The sequence below is a fragment of the Oenanthe melanoleuca genome, chromosome 1 (assembly GCF_029582105.1).
Source record: "Oenanthe melanoleuca isolate GR-GAL-2019-014 chromosome 1, OMel1.0, whole genome shotgun sequence".
Lineage (NCBI taxonomy): Eukaryota > Metazoa > Chordata > Aves > Passeriformes > Muscicapidae > Oenanthe > Oenanthe melanoleuca.
In genome coordinates this window covers 111,781,308-111,800,192 of record NC_079333.1, presented here as the reverse complement: position 1 = coordinate 111,800,192, position 18,885 = coordinate 111,781,308, and the positions used below count along the sequence as shown (strand labels likewise).

The window sequence follows — 18,885 nt, the reverse complement described above, 5'->3', positions numbered from 1 at the left end:
ACGCCACTTCCGGGCCGCTGACGCCACTTTCGGCGCGTCCGGGCCGAGGCGGAGCGGGAGCGGCGCGGGGGGGCCCGGCGGGGCCGGGGCGCAGGTGGGCCGGGGGCACCGGGGGACCGGGCAGGGTGAGCGGCGCGGGGCTGGGGGAGCCCGGCTGGGAGAGCCCCGGAGCGAGGCTGGGGCCGCCGCCGCCCGCTCGGGCCGGTTCCGCCGGGAGCGGCCGCCGGGGGTTCCCTCTGACGGCGGTCCCGTCTCGGGGCCTTGCCGTGCGTGGCTGCGGAGGGGTCCCGCCCCGGAGGCTGTGGGGACCGCGGGGCCGTCCTTCGGGAGGATGGCTCTGGGCGGTGACGGCCTCTGCCCGCAGGGTTGGACCCTAGCGCTGGGCCGGGCGCTGTCCCCGGCGGGGAGGGGACAGGTCACAGGTAACGGGCTGGCGGCAGCCCGCCCCGGGCCCCGCCTGCCCTGGAATGTGCCCGGACCGGTCCGGGCGCAGCGGGGCCCCCCCGCTCTCCTGCGGCTGTGGACGTGGCTCCCGGCGCCCTCCTGGCCGGGCCGGGCTGGGCGCTGCTCGCTCCGCTGTCTCGGGGCAGGGCCTGCGGGACGCGGGCATCCCCGGCGGGCTGTGTGACAGGGAGTACGGAGTGCGGCCCGAGGGGCGGGGAACCCGGGACTCCTGCGCGTGATGGTGTGGGAGCCACGGTGGGTCCCGGCTGAGGCTGGGGTTGGGGTCGGTGCCTCTGGGATGTGCCACGCTACGGGTCTGTTCTGAGAGCTAGAGGTGTCCCGAAAGACCGCGAGCCAGGCAGGGCAATGGCTGCAGGAGGCCCTGGGCAGGGGGCAGAGTCTGCTCGGTGCCAGAAGCCGCCGATGTGGGCCCCTCCCTCCGTGCTGTAATCTCCTGCTGTCCCCTTCCAGCACGGCCCCGCGGGTGCTGGCTGGTGCCCCCGGCAGGGGTGTAGTCCTGGCCCCAGCACCACATCTGTGTCCCTGCAGGCCCTGAGGATGTCGGACGGGATCCTGAGCAAGGCAGCCACCATGGAGATCCCCATCAGCAGCAACGGAGACACCAGCAGCCTGCCTGAGGACGATGGCCTGGAGCAGGTCCGGGGATTGGGAACCCCAGGGGAGTGTTTGGGACTGTACCAGGGCCATGCTGTCTCTGCATCTCAGTCCCCTGTGCTCCTCTGCCTCCCAGGACCTGCAGCAGGTGATGGTGTCGGGACCCAATTTGAATGAGACCAGCATCGTGTCAGGCGGCTATGGGGGCACAGCCGAGGGCATCATCCCCACCGGGACCATCAAAGGTAATGGGGCTGGGCTGGGAGGGAGTGGGGATCATCATGGGCAGAAGGGGCTCAGCTCTCCTCATTGCCCCTGACTTACAACACGAGGGTGTGCTACAGCCCAGCCAAGATGTTCTCTGGGTGGGGTTTGTTCCTGCTGGACTCGGGTTCTGTGCAGGGGCAGCGTGTGGGGGAGTGTACTGGTGGCAGAGGAGGGGCTGCTGCCCCAGCTCTGCTCTCCCTGGGCTGGGTTGCTCCCCTGTCATGGGGTGGGGTCTCTGCTGGGGAATCTCTATCCCCTTGGTCAGCACATCCCCATGGGATTCTGAGTCCCTGCTCTGGTGAAGAGTCCCAGGTCTGTCCCGGTCCATAAGCAGCGGGAGCTCTGGAGTGTGCTGGGGTTGAGGCAGTGGGGCCAGTTGGGCTCTGCACCCTGGGAGTCTGCCACGTCTGCTGCCCTTGTTCCATGCAGATCTCTCCCTGAGGGTCCCCCCAGGGCTTGAGGAGGGTCCCTGTGGGCAGGGAGGCCGAGCGTGCATGGGTGTGCCTTCCTGGAGCACCACCGCTGCTGGCCCGGTGTCCCCGTGTCTCTGTGTCCCCGCACCCCCAGGCCTACCCAGCTCTTGGGGTGCAGGGATTCCTGCACAGGGGCAGGTGGGGGGGTTTCCTGGGGCAGGGGAGCCCACCTGTGTGGCTGTAGCCATGTCTCTGGGTTCCAACGCTCACCTGCTGCCGTCGCTCTCCCGCTGCCGCCCGCCCGCGCACTCGTCCCTGTCCCCTGCCCCCCGTCCCCTCTGCCCTGCCCACCCCACTGTCCCATGCCCTGTGCCCCATGTCCTGTCCTGCCCCACCCTGCTCAGCCCCCGCAGCCCCCCCATTTCCAGGCTCTCTTGTCCACCCTCACCCCCCCCGAGGACCATCGGTGCCCCCCAGCGCGCCTGCTGCCCGTAGGATGGCCCGCCCGGCCGCTGCTCCAGCAGGTACTGCGCCCCTCACTGCACCTCAGGGCCTCCCTGGGGACCTTGGTAAGAGCCCCCGTGGCAGCTGTGTCATGGCCAGAGCCTGCTCCTGGTGCTGATCCTTGTGCTGGGACAGAGGACAGCACTGGTGGGTCCTGGCCAAGAGGGATCCACCCTGGAGCCCACCTGAGGGACACCTAGTACTGCTGGGTGTTGTTCCCCCTGTGGCCTGGTGAGGGTGGTCAGCAGGATGGGGCAGGGCCTGGTGCAAGTAGACACGGCTGAGCTGGGATCTGTGCCCCTGTGTGGGACCTTCAGGGGGCTGGCAGGAGCAGGGTCCTCACCACGATGCCTGTGAGCCAGCGCTGGGCGTGTGCCCAGAGCTGGGGATGGCTGCTGTGGAAACAGCAGCTCCAGAGCAGGGGCTCTGGCGGCTGGGGCTGCCAGGTCCCCATGGCCACCAGCTGCCCTCCTGGAGCTGGTGCCAGGTCTGTCCTGTCTCTGTCCCTGTGCCAGGCCCTGGGCTGCACCCACCACCCCCCGGACCCCCATCTGGTGGAGAGGAGGTTGTGCGTGGCATTGCAGTTGAGAAGTTCGACATTGTCAAGAAGTGGGGGATCAACACCTACAAGGTGAGGGGTGGGGGGACCTCAACGGGCCTTCCTGGCACCCCCCCAGCAGCTGCTCTCAGAGTGGTTCAGGGGGCTCACACATGCCTTGGGGGTGCTCTTGGTTCCCCCTCCTGCAGTGCACCAAGCAGCTGCTCTCGGAGCGCTTCGGGCGGGGGTCCCGCACCGTGGACCTGGAGCTGGAGACTCAGATTGAGCTGCTGCGTGAGACCAAGCGCAAGTACGAGAGCGTCCTGCACCTGGCACGGGCGCTCACAGCCCACCTCTACAGCCTCGTACAGACCCAGCACGCCCTGGGGGATGCCTTTGCTGACCTCAGCCAGAAATCCCCTGAGCTCCAGGTGTGCCAGGGCTGGGGGAACTCTGCAGCGAGGACAGGGACACCTGGAGGGAGCAGGGAGGGAGCAGGGGTGGCTGGGGCTTGACACTGGGGCTGTGGGGGTCAGGACCTGGACACCAGTTCAGGAACAGGATCTGCACTAGAGTGGATGTGCATGCTGGTGCTGCACTTGGCGGTGCTGGGTTGCGGTTGGTCTCAGGGGGTTTTACCCCAGAAGCCTTGATGGAGGGGAGTGGGGGTGTGATCCGTGCCCCCTCATCTGTGCACCCACCCCTCTGTCCCCAGGAGGAGTTTGGGTACAACGCAGAGACACAGAAGCTGCTGTGCAAGAACGGAGAGACGCTGCTGGGTGCTGTCAACTTCTTTGTGTCCAGCATCAACACGCTGGTCAACAAGACCATGGAGGACACGCTTATGACAGTCAAGCAGTATGAGACGGCCAGGTGGGACAGGGAGCCCGGGGGACTCGGGGATGCTGGGGGTACGTGGAGGCAGGCGCTGATGGCGGGGGCTGTGTGCAGGTTGGAGTACGACGCGTACCGCACGGACCTGGAGGAGCTGAGCATGGGCCCGCGCGACGCCGGCGCCGTCAGCCGCCTGGACGCCGCCCAGAGCCAGTTCCAGAGCCACAAGGACAAGTACGAGAAGCTGCGGGCCGACGTGGCCATCAAGCTCAAGTTCTTGGAGGAGAACAAGGTGGGTGCAGGGAGGGGAGGTGTGGGGTGGGAATGGGGAGCACAGGAATGGGAGATGTAAGACAGGGGTGGGGGATGCAGAGATGGGGTATGTCAGGAGGGGTTCAGGATAGGGATGGGGGTGTGGGATGGGAGTGGGAAGTGCAGGGATAGGAGGCACAGGGATGGGGTCCCTGCAGGGATTTGACAGCCACGTTGGATTTGTCACTCAGGGACATTAATTGGGTGGAATGGGCAGTGGGAGGAGAGGGGGGAGCAGTGGCACTTGGGGGGGTCTCAGAGGGCTTTCCAACCCCTTTTCTGTGCTGCTGGGGTGGGGTCAGGCCCCCCCAATCATGATCCTTTCCCAGATCAAGGTGATGCACAAGCAACTGCTGCTGTTCCACAATGCCATCTCCGCATACTTTGCCGGGAACCAGCAGCAGCTTGAGCAGACCCTCAAGCAGTTCAACATCAAGCTCAAGACCCCCGGCACCGAGAAGCCCTCCTGGCTGGAGGAGCAGTGAGCCCCCTGTGCCCCCCCGGATGGAGGAGCACACATGGACCTCAGTTGTGGCCGGGGGCTCGTGGGGCCACAGCCCGGGCCTGGTCTTGGATGGGGGGGGCACCAGATGTGGGGAGCTGCCAGTGGGCTGGGTCCCCATCCCACAGCCCCTCCTCAGGGCAGGGTGCAGCAGCTCCTCAGCACAGACCCCACACAGCAGACAGCTGGAGCCCCCCCTGCCCCTGACACTCCCAAGGGGCTGGGGACACCCTCGTCGCTGGGCTGCTGCCCCCAGACACCCCACTCACCTTAGGGTGAGCCAGGACCTTCCACTGTCCCCCCTCTGCCTCCCCAGGGCAGGATGGGGGTGCACCCCTACCAGGCCCACTGCCAGCTTCCACCCAGGAAGACCCCTGCCCTGTGGCACAGTGGGGCTGGGGAGGGCAGCACCAGGGCAGCCAGGTCCCTGCTGTGTTGGGGGGGCCTGTGGGGCCTCCCTGCTGCACCTGGCACCCAGGGGGGCTCCCACTCTGCCCTCCAGTGCCAGGGACACCCTGGCCCCCTCCAGGCCATTCGCAGGTGTTTCCAGCGTGGCCGTTCTTGCACTCCTGATTCACAGGGGGCTGCACCCCCCAAAGACCCCCCTGCTTCCCTGGGGCTGTGGCATCCTGGGCTGGGCTGGTGAGGGGTCCCTATGCCCTGCTGCCAGTGGCAGGGGGCGTCCCTGGCCAGGCACAGGTCCCCTGGAACGCTGGGAGAGGGCAGGGGGCTCCAAGCAGGGACCAAACGTCAGTGCAGGCACAGGGGGTGTCCATGCATGTCCCTGTGCAGGCACACGTGTGTCCCGGGACTGGGGCACCTGTGCTGCACACAGGGGGCTGGGGTCCCAGCCAGTGCTCACCCCCACCCCTCGAGGGGCCTCCTGCCCACCCCTGCACTTGGGCACTTTCTCCTGAGACAAAATTGTTGATTTTTCTTGCTCATTAATTTAACCCATAATTTAATGTCGGGATCTGACTTCCCCCTGCCCCGCCCTGGTGACGGTCTGACCCCCCAACCCCCCGACTTCTGTAAAACCCCCAATAAATGGTACAGATCAGTGTGTGCAGAGCTACAGGTGGGACAAGCAGGGGCTGCGGGCTGGGGCTGCCAGAGCGGGTGGAGACAGGGGCACGAGCCCTGTAACGGTGAGGACTCTGCTGGAGCCCGAGTGGGCTCTGGCTGCTGCTTGTGGGGGCCCAGGCTTGGAAGGGGAACGGGAGAGATGGTTCTGGGGGGCGAGCGAGGGGCTTGGGGGGACCCTGCTCACTTGTGTCTGGCGAGGGGGGCCACCCCTTGCTCCAACCTCATGGCACCAGCGTGCAGCAGGACCAGGTATGAGAAAATGGACAGGATGGGGACCCTGCAGGGAGAAACTGGGGGGGATCAGCCTGGGGTTCCATCACTGCTGTCCCCCTGGTGGCAGTGAGGCCTTGGGAGTCCCACAGGATAGATTCCCCTTCCCCAGGCCAGGCACTGGGGCTGGTGCCATCCTGTGCCGTCCTCCATTGCCCTTTGACCTATTGCCACGCTAGCTGCTGGGCCCCCTGGACACCCCCAGGACACTGATTGGCCCTGGAACACCCCCTTCAGAAAACCCCAGGAGATTCCCAACCACCCCCTGAACCTTCCTCCAGGACACCCTTTTCCCCGCCCTGCCCCCCTGGAACACCCAAACCCTCCCACGAGTCCTGGCGCTCCCCAGACATGGGCGTGGGCCATCCCTGGCCGTGTGAGCTGCTGGAGTGGGGTGGGTGTCTGCCCCCAGGGGATGGGGGCTGTTCGGGCATCTGCTCTGTCACCCCAGGCCCACCCACCAGGTTGTGTGGGAAACTGGGAAGGACCGGGGTCTCTGCGGGGATGAGGAGCCAAGGGAGGTGAGGGTGCAGGGCCAGAGGAGTACTTGGTGGAGGGGAGCCCGCAGGATCCTGTGCTGCAGGTGTCCCAGCCCCTGATCCCCGATGTGCTGTAGGGCCCGTGGGACATGCTGAGCCCCAGCACCTTGTGCTGCTTCTGCTGGTGCCTGGCTGGGGCTGCAAGGTCCTGGCAGTGGCTCCCATGTTTCAGGGCGGGTCACCCCCTTATCACCCTCGTGGCCATCCTCGCTCCTGGGGGACTGTGCTGGCTGCACAACCAGCTCTGGCCTAGCTGCGGAACCTTCCAGACACTGAGGCCAAGGTGGAGGGTCAGGGCACCATTCTGGGGCCCCCGTGTGACTGGGGCAGGTTTCTTGGGGGCTGGTTCATGGCAGAGCTCTGGGTCTCTCCTGGATCTGTTTCTCCCAGATGGGTCCCCAAAGGTCTGGGGGTCCGTGTGCTGGACCGGCTCAGGACCTTCCTGTCCCCTGGCCACATTCCCCCACGGCCCACACCTGGCTGGGGACAGGGGCACCCCTCTGCACAGCTCCAGCTCTGCTGGGATGCCCTGTCCGTGAGGGGCCACTCGCTGCCCCACCTGCCTCTCGCAAAGGAGGCAGCCTGGAGCCTGCTGGAATTCCCCGGGAAGCTGCAGCGGGTGGGCTTGGTGCCACCTTCTGAGCGGGGTGGGGGTCCTGCCTGGTGGAGGGGTGCCAGCTGAAGAGGTGATGGTGATGAGGGGGGTCCCACGTGGAGAAAGAGCTGTGGCAGCTGGCAGGTGGGAAATGTGGGCTCCCTTTAGACTGAGGGGCTGGGACAGGCCTCCTGGGCTCTGGTTTTACTCCTATTCCCCCCTTTATAAGACCCTTTGTACCCTGCCTGTACCTTCTCTATACCACCCCTCTATAACCCCTATTTTTGCCTCTGTTTTTGCCTGCGCATCCCCCTTGCCTCCCTTTATATCCATCCACCTGTTCGCCTTGACCTTCCCTTTATTCCCCCTTTATCTCCCTTTTATATTCCTCCTGCTTCCCAGTTTATACCGCCCGTCACCCTATGCTCGGCAGCCCCCTGCCCCGCCATGACCCCACCCACCACTGTATGCCCGCATTCCCCAGCCCCATTCCCTCTCCGATTTGGGGCCAAGCCCTCCAAATTCGGGTCGGGATGTGGTTGCCGTGGCAACAGCCGGGTACCCCTGGATGCGCGGAGCCCCCCCCAGCTGCAGAGCCACAGCCCAGGCGAGACCACTGATGCTGGGGGGGGAGAGCTGGGGGCTTACTTCCCCCCCTTCCCCACGGGACCCTCCCCGCGAACCCCCCAGGCGGGGGCGGCACCGCGTTCCGCAGCGAGGCCCCGGCAGCCCCGCGGGGGTGTCCCCGGGGGCGGGCTCGGTGACCCGGGGCGGCGGCGGCACGGCTCGGCTCCCCCTCCGGAGCGCGCGTGGTGCCGCCCGGCCCGGCCGCCTCCCTGTCGCATCCCGGGCCGGGGCCGAGGATGCGCCGTGGGTCCCGCGGCGCGGGCGGCAGCGGGGAGGGGGCTGCGGGGCGGGTGAGTGCGGCCGGGGGCGGCGGCGGAGCACGGGAGGCTGCGGGGCGCGGGGTGCGTACAGGGCGGCGCGGGCGGCGGGGGGCAGAGACCCCCGGGCACCGCGGTGCGGGCCCCCCCGGTTCCGCCATGTCCCGGTGCCGCGGGGGGGCGGCGCCGCACAATGGCGGCCGGGGCGGGGCCGGGGCCTGGAGCGCGGAGCCGCCGCAGCGCCGTGAGCGGGGCCGGGGGTCGGGGGGCCGGGGCTGTGGGGAGCGGGGGCCGAGGGGCTGCGGTGGCGAGTGTCCCGTGGGACGGGGCCGGGTGCGGGCCAGGGGGAGCGCGGTGGGCTGGGCGCGCCCCGCGGGGCCGGGGCCGTGCCGGGGGTGCCCCGTGGCTACGGGCGGGGGGCGGCTGCCGAGGGGCACGAGCAGAGGGGCTGTGGGAGCAGTGCGTTCCGAGGGGCAGGGGCTGCTGTGGGGCGCGGTGCTGTGCGAGGCTGGGGCACCTGTGGGGCTGGCTCTGGGTGCCGGGGGTCGTGGGCATGGTGGGGTCCCCGTGTGTGCCCCACAAGGTCTGTGGGGCCAGGGACCGTGGTGTGCCCAGGGGTGGATGCTGTGGGTGCCGTGGGTCAGGGCTGCGGGCGCCCCAGGGTGCTGAGCCCTCGTGGCCCAGGGCCAGTGTCCTTTATGGCCTCTGTGGGGTGGGCAGGGGCTGTGTGGGTTGAGCGGTGGGCTGCAGGGTACCGTGCGGTTCCTCCCACGCATTTAAATCCCCCCGTTCTCAGGCTGAGGGTCTGCCATGACCCACCACGAGCCTGTGGGGTGGGTGGGGGTTGTGGTGCCGTGGCTGGGGCTGGGGGTGGCTGTGGGGCGCTGCAGGTGCCTGCCCTCACTGTGGCACGCTCCCAGGCTGAGGAGCCACCATGGCCCGCCATGAGCCCGCCAGCCCGGTGGTGCGGCAGATTGACCAGCAGTTCCTGATCTGCAGCATCTGCCTCGACCGCTACTGCAACCCCAAGGTGCTGCCCTGCCTGCACACCTTCTGCGAGAGGTGGGACCTCCCAAACCCACCCTGAGCCCCCTGCATCCCCCAAACTCCATCCCTGCCTGCACACTTTCTGTGAGAGGTGGGACCCCCCGAACCCACCCTGAGCCCCCCTGCATCCCCCAAACTCCATCCCTGCCTGCACACTTTCTGTGAGAGGTGGGACCCCCCGAACCCACCCTGAGCCCCCTGCATCCCCCAAACTCCATCCCTGCCTGCACACTTTCTGTGAGAGGTGGGACCCCCCGAACCCACCCTTAGCCCCCTGCATCCCCCCAAGCTCCATCCCTGCCTGCACACCTTCTGCAAGAGGTGGGACCTCCCGAACCCACCCTGAGCCCCCTGCATCCCCCCAAGCTCCATCCCTACCTGCATGCTGGCTGTGAGAGGTGGGACCCCCTGAGTCCCCCCTGCACCCAATCCCTGCCTGCACACCTGTGAGAGGTGGGGCCCCTCATCACACTCCCTCCACCCTACTGCACCCCCGGTATACTCTCTGTGCCCTGGCCCCCTCTCCATCCCCAACCTGTCTCTGAGCACCCCTACATCCCTCCTGTGCCCTCTGCACCCCAACAGCATCCATCCCCAGCACATCCCCACTGTGCCCTGGGGCCCCTGCACCCCACTGAGTCCTGACTGCACCCCACCACTGCAATGCTCCCAATGCACCCCCATGTCCTGACTGCGCCCCTGCACCCCCCAGACCCCTGTGCCTCCCCAGTGCATCCAGCCCCCCTCTGCCTTGCTGCATCCCCCTGTGTCCCTGAGCCTGTACCCCACCACTACCAGCTGCACCCCCAGTGTGCCCCACTGCACCCCTCCTGCACCCCTAAACCCGCAGTGTGAGCACAACCCCCCGACCCCCTGCACTCCCTGCCCTCCCCAGTGAGAGATGGGGTTGAGCTTCCCTGACCCCCAGCGATGGGGCTGGGACCCCCCTGCATTCTTCAGCCCACGGCGGTGCTGAGACCCCACTGCCCCCCACAGCCCCCTTCTCTCGAGGGCTGCAGAGCCCCTGAGTGTGGGTGCTGAGGGTGCCGTGGCTGGGGTCCCCGAGTGGGAGGGTCTTGTTGCTGATGGCCCCTCTCTCTGTGCTCCCTGGCCCTCAGAGCCCTCTGGCCCTGCTCCAGCCCCCCACTCCATCCATCCGTCCGTCCATCCCTCTCGCCAGGGGCACTGGCACTGCTGCCCCGTGTCCATCCTGTCCATCTGTCTGACCCCACCCGGTGTGACACCACGTAGCCCTCCTGTCTGTCTGTCCATCTGTGTCTCCCATCCTGGTGTGACACTGTGCAGCCCCCCATCTGTCTGTTGGTCTGTCCCCCTCCTGCACCCCAGTGTGACACTGTGCAGCCCCACCACCTTGTCCATCTGTCCCCTCATTTGTCTGTCCCTCCCACCCTGTTCTCACACCTCAGTGTTCTACCTCACAGCCCCCATGTTTGTCTGTCCCTTTCCCTCCTGCTCTCTGCCTGCACCCCAGCCCTCCTGTCTGTCTTGCTGCCCCTCTCTCCCTGTGTTCCACATCACCATATCTGTCTGTCCTGCTGCCCCCATCCCACTGTCACTGTGGGCAGCCCCCTGTCCATCCATCTGTCCCTGTGCCACTGCCTGTCCCCAGGTCTGTCTGTGTACCCTTGTCCTGCACCCTGACCTTTGTGTTCATCTGTCCATCCCACTCTCTCCCTGCCCCCTACCCTAGGTGCCATGTACCCCCTTCTGTCCCCCCATAAATCTGCTTGTCCATTCCCTTGTCTTCCTGTCCATCCATCTGTCCCTTCATCCCTGTTCTGCCCCCACTGCCATCCCACATCCTCCATCCCCAGCAGCTCCTGTCCCTCCGTCCATCCCTCATCCGTTGCCATGTTGTCCCTGTATCTGTGCCTGCATACCCCCTGTGCCCCCACAGCCCCCTTCTGTCCCTGCCCCTTCACGTCCTGGCCCAGAGTCTGTCCCTGTCATGTCCCTGTGCCCCCTGGCCCCCAGTGACCCCCGTGACCCCTGTGACCCAGGTGTCTGCAGAACTACATTCCGGCCCAGAGCCTGTCCTTGTCGTGCCCCGTGTGCCGCCAGACCTCGATCCTGCCCGAGCGGGGGGTCCCGGCGCTGCCCAACAACTTCTTCATCACCAACCTGATGGAGGTGCTGCAGCGGGACCCCGACCCCCGCGGGGCCCCCCCTGCGCCCCTGCCCCCGCTGGGCGCCGCCACCGGGCAGCCGCTCTGCTGCCCGAACCACGAGGGAAAGGTGGGGCAGGGGCTGGGGGCTGCAGGGGCCGCTGGGGGCTCAGGGGGGCTGGAAAGCCTTTAGCAGGGCTGGGATCTGGGGAGGGCTAAAGAGGTCTGTGAGCATCTGGAAGGGCTGTGAGGGTCAAGGGGGTCGAGTGGGCTGCAGGCCTTGGAGAAAGGGTCTGGAGGGGGTCTGGGGAGGCTGCAGTGGTCCAGGGAGTCTGGGAGAGGCTGTGTGGGCCCAGAAGGTGGTTTGGGGCAGGCTGCAGGGTCCTGTGGGCTGGGCTGCAGGGCAGCAGGTGAGTGCAGGTGTGGCAGGTGATGGAGTTCTACTGCGAGCCCTGCGAGACAGCCATGTGCCGGGAGTGCACGGAGGGGGAGCGGCGGGAGCACCGGGACCACCGCACCGTGCCGCTCCGTGACGTGCTGGAGCAGCACAAGGCGGCCCTGCAGCACCAGCTGGACGCCGTGCGCGCCAGGTACGGGCTCCCGGGGTCCCTGGGGTCCCCATGGCCCCACTCCTGCTGGCTGCAGCACCAGCTTGATGCCACCCACACATGCTGCCAGTGGAGAGGTGGCTGAGGGCGTCATGGTGCTGTGGGGTTTGGGGTTCAGGGAGTCTCCGTGTCCTCCTCCTGCAGGATACTGCAGCTGGATGAGGCTGCTGTGGGGGGCTTCAGGTGCGGCTGGTGGGGGTGTGGGAGTTGAGGGGGTGCCGTGTCTCCCCAGGCTCCCCCAGCTGGCGGCAGCTGTGGGGCTGGTGGCCGAGATCAGCCGGCAGCTGGGGCAGCGCCGGGCTGAGGCCGAGGCCGAGATCGGGAGCAGCTTCGAGGAGCTGGAGGCGGCGCTGCGGCAGCGGCGGGAGGTGCTGCTGCGCGACCTGGAGGCCACCTGTGCTGCCAAGCAGCAGGTAACACACCTGCGCCCTGCACCAGCCCTTCCTGGGAGGGTGTGTGTGCCCCAGCCACACTGCAGTGCCAGTGGCCCTGCCAGTGCCACCGCTGGGGTCCCAGTGCAGCATCAGCGTTGGGGTTGTGGCCCTGGCTGGGGTGCAGGTGGAGCATTGGTTAGGGTGTTGGCTGTGGGGTGCAGGTACAGCACTGGTTGGGGTGCAGGTGTGGGGTGCAGGTACAGCACTGGTTAGGGTGCTGGCTGTGGGGGTCCCACACCAACACTGCAGAGACGTGCCATCCCCACAGGATGCACGGAGGCACAGCTGGAGGTGCGGCAGCAGGGCCGGGCTGTGGTTCAAACGTGGGTGCTGGCACAGAGGCCCCACCTGGTGCCACAGGTGGTGTTGTGGTCCCTCAGGTGCTGGAGGCACAGCTGGAGGTGCTGCGGCAGGGCCAGGAGAGCATCCTGAGCAGCTGCGCGTTCACGGAGCAGGCGCTGCACCACGGCTCGGCCACGGAGGTGCTGCTGGTGCAGAAGCAGATGGGCGAGCGGCTGCGGGAGCTGGCGGCGCGGCCCTTCCCCGAGCACCCGCACGAGAACGCGCAGCTCGAGTTCCACGCCGAGCCCGAGGGGCTGCGCCGCTCCATCCAGAACCTGGGCGCGCTGCTGACCACCAGCGCCACGGCGCACACCACGGTGGCCACGGGCGAGGGGCTGCGCCAGGCCGTGGTGGGGCAGCCCTGCTCGCTCAGCGTCACCACCAAGGACAAGGACGGCGCGCTGGTGCGCAGCGGCGGCGCCCGCCTGCGCTTCGCCGTGACCGGCCCCGACGGCGCCGCGGCCGAGGCCGAGGTGCAGGACAACCGCAACGGCACCTACGAGCTGGTGTACACGCCGCGCGCCGAGGGCGACTTCGTGCTGTCCATCCTGCTGTACGGGCAGCCCGTGCGCGGCTCCCCGTTCCGCGCGCGCGCCCTGCGCCCCAGCGACGTGCCGCCGTCCCCCGAGGAGGCCAAGCGCCGCGTCAAGTCCCCGGGCGGGGGACACGTGCGGCAGAAGGCGCTGCGCCGCCCCGCCAGCATGTACGGCAGCGCCAAGCGCAAGGAGAACCCCATCGAGGACGAGCTCATCTTCCGCGTGGGTGAGCGGGGCCGGAGGGGGATCCTGGGGCCACGGGGGCCTCGTTGGGCCTCCCCGCAGCCATAGGGACGGTGGGGTCCCCCTGGGCTCCTCATGGCTCCCTGGGGTGGCGCTGGAGGGCCCCGGGGGGTGGCAGGGGTTTACCGGGATGGTGAGTGGTCTCCTGGGGCCCATGGGCCCCCCTGACTGGTGCCTGCAGGCAGCCGTGGCCGGGAGAAGGGCGAGTTCACAAACCTGCAGGGGATCTCCACATCCAGCGCTGGCCGCATCGTCGTGGCCGACAGCAACAACCAGTGCGTGCAGGTATGGACACCCTCGGGGCCTCCAAAGCCCCCTCAGGACTCCCACTGGCTCTTGCTGACCCCCACTCACCCTGACAGCAACAGCCAGTGCATGCAGGTATGGACCCCTGGGACCCCCACGGGATTCCCTGGGTAACCCTGGATCCCCATGACCCCACTGACCCCGTCAGCAGTAACCAATGTGTGCATGTGTGGTCTCCCGGGATCCCCACTGACTCCCCCTGCTCTTTCCTGGCCCCCCAGTTGTTCTCCAAGGAGGGGCAGTTGTGCTGCATTTCCAGGGGTTGGGGTGTTGCCCTCGGTTCCCCTGACCCTGCTGCCCCCCAGGTGTTCAGCAATGAGGGGCAGTTCCGGCTGCGTTTCGGGGTGCGGGGCCGCTCCCCAGGGCAGCTCCAGCGCCCCACGGGGGTCTCGGTGGACACCAACGGTGACATCATTGTGGCTGACTACGACAACCGCTGGGTCAGTGTGTTCTCACCTGAGGGCAAGTTCAAGGTGAGGGAAGGCCGGGTGAGGGGGTGTGGGGTGGGGGTCCATGGCAGCTCCCCCTTGACTCACTGTCCCCCCAGACCAAGCTGGGCGCGGGGCGGCTGATGGGCCCCAAGGGCGTGGCCGTGGACCGCAACGGGCACATCATCGTGGTGGACAACAAGGCTTGCTGCGTCTTCATCTTCCAGCCCAACGGGAAGCTGGTGGCACGCTTTGGCTCCCGTGGCACCGCTGAGCGCCAGTTTGCAGGTATCCCTGGGACCCCCAGCTGGGAGGTGCCCCCCTGGGCTGTGTGTGCCCCACATTTGTGGGGTGGCTGGTGGCACTGGGACCCCTAAGAATGGCCTGAGGCTGCAGGACAGGTCCAGACTCCAGTTCTAGACTGGCTTTCTGGATCCAGTTCTGGACTGTGGGTTCAGGTTCTGGGCTCAAGACTTGTTCTGAATTCTGGTTTGAGTTTTGGGGCTGGACAGGGGACCAGGGTCTGGGTCTGGGTCCAGCATCAGGTTTCAGGCTAGTGATCCAGTTCCAGGTTCTGTCTCTGGGTTCTGGTTCGGGACTGAGATCCCAGGTTCTGAGTTCAGGTTTGGTTCTGGTTCCCACACTGGGATGTGGTTCCAGGTTCTGAGCTCAGTTCTGGGTTTGGGTCTGGGTTCTGAGCTCTGTGTCCTAGATTGGGGCACTGGGTTTTGTTCTGGATACAAATCGTAGGACTGGGTTCTGGATTCAGTTCTGGGCTCGGGCTCTGGGCTCAGGTTCTGGCAGTGGCTCCATCCTGGGGGCTCTGAGTTCTGGGCTCTGTCCACGTCTCAGGGCTCTGGGTCCATCCTGGTCCTGCCATGAGGCCAGGGCTGAACCGTGCCATTCCCCTCAGGGCTGAGCCCCCATCGTGGGGCTGAGCCCCCCAGTCCTGGGGATGAGTTCCCTGTGCCCCATTCGGGCTGAGCCCCCTTTGTCTCCCCAGGACCCCATTTTGTGGCTGTCAACAACAAGAATGAGATCGTGGTGACCGACTTCCACAACCACTCTGTGAAGGTGGGTGCAGCCAGAGGCAGGTGCTGAGACCCCTCAGGTGCTGTCAGGGCTGGGGGGCTGCAGTGCCCGGTGACCCCCGTGACTCCCCTGTGTGTGCTGTCCCCCGTGCCCACCAGGTGTACAACGCAGAGGGCGAGTTCCTGTTCAAGTTCGGGTCGCACGGGGAGGGCAACGGGCAGTTCAACGCGCCCACAGGGGTGGCCGTGGACAGCAATGGCAACATCATCGTGGCTGACTGGGGCAACAGCCGCATCCAGGTACGAGCTGTGCCTGCAAACACCTGCACAGACACCTGTGCCTGCATCTGCACAGACACCGTGCCTGCACAGACACCTGTGCCTGCACCTGCACACCTGCACCTGCACCGACACCTGCACAGACACCTGTGCCTGCATGTGCACAGACACCTGCACAGACACCTGTGCCTGCACAGACATCTGCACAGACACCTGTGCCTGCATCTCTACAGACATCTGCACAGACACATGCACCTGCACAGACATCTGCACAGACACCTGTGCCTGCATCTGCACAGACACCTGTGCCTGCATCTCTACAGACACTTGCACAGACACCTGCACAGACACCTGTGCCTGCACAGACACCTGCACAGACACCTGCACCTGCACAGACACCTGCACAGGCACCTGCACAGACACCTGTGCCTGCATCTGCACAGACACCGTGCCTGCACAGACACCTGTGTCTGCATCTGTGCACCTGTGCCTGCACAGACACCTGCACCTGCACAGACACCTGCACAGACACCTGTGCCTGCACAGACATCTGCACCTGCACAGATATCTGCACAGACACCTGTGCCTGCATCTGCACAGACACCTGCACAGACACCTGTGCCTGCACCTGCACACCTGCACCTGCACCGACACCTGCACAGACACCTGTGCCTGCACCTGCACAGACACTGCCTGCACAGACACCTATGCCTGCATCTGTGCACCTGTGCCTGCACAGACACCTGCACCTGCACAGATACCTGTACAGACACCTGTGCCTGCACACATCCCCCCAGTGCAGCCCAGGGGGCGCAGCACTGCCCCATCCCCACCCCATCCCTGCCCTGCTGTGAGGCGCTGGGGCAGGTGCAGGGGTCCCACAGCTGGGTTTAAGGGAGAGCAGCTGGAAAGGATCCTGGGTCAGTTGGGAAGAGTCTGTGCAGGGTCTGCAGTCAACTGAGAGGGGTCTGGGGTCAACTGGGAGCAACCTGAGTCAACTGGGAGCAACAAAGAAGGGTCTCAGGTTAACTGGGAATGGTTGATGGGAGCCTAGGGTCAGCTGGGAGGAGCTGGGAGAGTTTTGCAGTGAGAGCAACTGGGATGGACTGGGAAGGGGTCTGGTGTCACCTGGGAGCAGCTGAGAAGGGTCTTGGGCTAACTGGAATAGACCTAGGGGGAATCTTGACCCCATCCCCCGCAGGGGGTGCGGGCCGGGGGCTCTCGGGGCTGGCGTCCCTGGGGCCGTGGGGCACAGCTGTGCCACCTGTGCAGGTGTTCGACAGCGCGGGCTCCTTCCTGTCCTACATCAACACGGCGGCCGACCCGCTGTACGGGCCGCAGGGGCTGGCGCTCACCTCCGACGGCCACGTCGTGGTGGCTGACTCGGGCAACCACTGCTTCAAGGCCTATCGCTACCTGCAGTGACCGCGGCGCCGGCGCGGCTGGGGCAGGGCGGGGCTGCAGCTGCGGCCGGGGCGCCCGCACGGACGGTGCCCCGCGGCCGAGCTCGCCCCCCGCGCCATCCTGGCTTCATGTGCACTTTATCCCAGGGGGCAGCCGGGCCTGGGGGGTGGCGTGGGTCCCGTGGGGTGGGGGCTGCCTGGGGGTCATGGTCTGACCCCTCACCCTACCCGTGGCAGGGCCAGCATCCCGCTGCCCCGGCTGACAGGGTCCCCAAGGTGTGGGGGGTATGAGGGGCAGGGGGAGCCGCTGCAAGGGCTGGGGGGACTGTGGGGTGGCTAGTCCAGAGCCCCATGCCCGTTGAGGGCTGTCCCCCAGCGCCCCAGCCTCCCTCCCCAGCTGTGGGGTAACTGTGTGTGCCTGCTGCCCCGCTGCACTGCTGCTCCACAGCTCTGGGGGGCTCCGGGGGTTGTGGGGCAGCTGCCGCACGCTGACAAAACTGTATGTACAAAATAAAATATTCTGGAAGTACCCTGGCCCCGTGCTGCCCCATAGCCCTGCCTGTCCGTCACACACCCTGCCCTACAGCCCTCCCGAGCTGTGCTGGACACCCCCAGCCAGTGCCAGGCCAGGCAGGGACAGGAGCCGTGCCTGGAGCTCAGTGGCACCGCGGGTGCCTGCCTGGCCTGGGCATCCTGCCAGCACTGGCCCATCTGCAGGGACAGGAACAGCCTGGGAGTGGGAGCAAGGCTGGACTGGGCTGGACTGGGACTGGGGACAGGGTTAGACTCATCCGTATTGGGTCGGACTAGTCTGTGATGGCAGCAGGGTTTGGGCTGGACTGGTCTGTACTGGAAGCAGGAACTGGTCCGTGTACCCAGGAGAAAGTGGTCAGTGACCTGGTGAGCCACTCAGACCCCGCAGGTGTCTGGGGCTGTTGGGTCCCTGGGGATACCACAGGGGCTGTGGAGGGTCATAGGGCAGCTCTGGCCATCCGTGGGGGATCCTGGAGGGCAGCAGAGCTTACTCAGACCCAACTCATCACTCCCCACACCCCCGCCCCCGGGGCGTTCCCAGGCCCCAGAGGTGGCCAGTTACCCTGTTCCTAAGCAGTGACCCTGTTCTCAAGCAGAGCTGGAGGGAGGATCCAGGGAAGTCCATGCCTGTTCCCGGTCCCGATGCTGGGAAGGGCCTAGGACAGATCACCTGTGGGTCCCACAGCACGGGCAGCCCAAGCGGGGGATCAGATCCAGCTGCGGGTTGGCAAAGGCGGGTCCTGCCCCACCCACTGGGTCTGCTGGGACACAGTGTGCCTGCCCGAGGCTCAGCAAAGCCTTTGCACCATCTCCGTCTGCCTGGCATCTCATGGGGCACCTGCAGCCTGGCTGGGACAGGTGCTCCTTGTTGGGAACACCTGGCTGAGGGCCAGGCCCAGGGAGGGGTGGGAATGGGGCCACGTCCAGGGGGGACGGGCACTGCTGGGGCCCCTGGACTCGGTGTTGGTGCCCCAGGGCTCGGTGTTGGTGCCCCAGGGCTCAGTGCCGGGGCTCCCGGGGCTTGGTGCTGGGGCCTTAGGGCTCAGTGCCGGGGCTCCCGGGGCTCGGTGTTGGGCCCCCGGGGCTCGGTGCCGGGGTTCCCAGTGCTCGGTGTCGGGGCCTCCGGGGGTCCGTGCCGGGGCTCCAGAGCTCGGTGCTCAGGCCAGTGCTGCCCAGCAGTTACCCGTGGTCTGGAGGGAGCGATCGAGTGCGTCCTCAGTGAGTTCATGAGCACACGGCTGGGACGGGCACCTGCTGAGAGCAGGAAGGCTGTGCAGAGGGATCGGGATGGGCTGGACAATGGGCCAAGGCTGACAGTGTGAGGGTCAACAAGGGCGAGTGCTGGGTCTTCCTCTGGGGTCAGCAAAACCCCCTGCAACACTCTGGGCTGGGACAGAACCTGGGGTTGCTGGTGACAGCAGCTGGACATGAGCCCAGGTGTGTCCAGGTGGACAAGAGGCCGATGGCATCTGGGCTGTGCCAGCCCCAGCATGGGCACAGCCCCAGGGCACGACTGTCCCCTGTGCTGGCACTGCCAGACCCCCGAGGGCTGTGTCCAGTTCTGGGGCCTGCAAGAGACACTGAGCGTGTCTAGGGCAGGGAACGGAGCTGGGGAAGGGGCTGGAGCCCAGAGGGGCTGAGGGAGCTGGGAAGGGGCTCAGCCTGGAGAAAAGGAGGCTCAGGGGGGACCTTCCCAGAAAACAAGTGACAGGACAAGAGAAACCAGCCACAAGCTGTGCTTGGAGAGGTTCGGTTGGACATCAGG

The 18,885-nt window shown here is 66.7% G+C and overlaps 2 protein-coding genes across 6 annotated transcripts; both read left to right on the top strand.

The window, feature by feature from the left end:
- The first annotated feature begins 1 nt into the window (after position 1).
- Positions 2–5,494, top strand: ARFIP2 (ADP ribosylation factor interacting protein 2). Of its 4 annotated transcripts, none has more exons than XM_056481876.1 (9): positions 2–94; positions 994–1,101; positions 1,196–1,304; positions 2,144–2,263; positions 2,759–2,874; positions 2,991–3,212; positions 3,497–3,654; positions 3,733–3,907; positions 4,257–5,494. In XM_056481876.1, exons 2-9 carry the CDS (start codon positions 1,003–1,005, stop codon positions 4,410–4,412), a joined length of 1,155 nt encoding a protein of 384 aa, XP_056337851.1. In that variant the 5' UTR covers positions 2–94; positions 994–1,002; the 3' UTR covers positions 4,413–5,494. The 4 variants fall into 4 exon arrangements, with proteins under 4 accessions (XP_056337851.1, XP_056337869.1, XP_056337877.1 ...); XM_056481885.1 differs by lacking the exon at positions 2–94 and adding an exon at positions 454–699; XM_056481894.1 differs by lacking the exon at positions 2,144–2,263 and having other exon boundaries at positions 4–94.
- A 2,201-nt stretch (positions 5,495–7,695) lies between these two features.
- TRIM3 (tripartite motif containing 3) lies at positions 7,696–17,120 on the top strand. 2 transcript variants are annotated; one of them, XM_056499862.1, is made up of 12 exons: positions 7,696–7,836; positions 8,724–8,865; positions 10,872–11,106; positions 11,406–11,566; positions 11,817–11,997; positions 12,399–13,122; positions 13,321–13,424; positions 13,751–13,918; positions 13,993–14,161; positions 14,877–14,947; positions 15,064–15,204; positions 16,456–17,120. In XM_056499862.1, exons 2-12 carry the CDS (start codon positions 8,738–8,740, stop codon positions 16,606–16,608), a joined length of 2,235 nt encoding a protein of 744 aa, XP_056355837.1. In that variant the 5' UTR covers positions 7,696–7,836; positions 8,724–8,737; the 3' UTR covers positions 16,609–17,120. The 2 variants fall into 2 exon arrangements, with proteins under 2 accessions (XP_056355837.1, XP_056355830.1); XM_056499855.1 differs by lacking the exon at positions 7,696–7,836 and adding an exon at positions 7,980–8,047.
- The last annotated feature ends 1,765 nt before the right edge of the window (positions 17,121–18,885 follow it).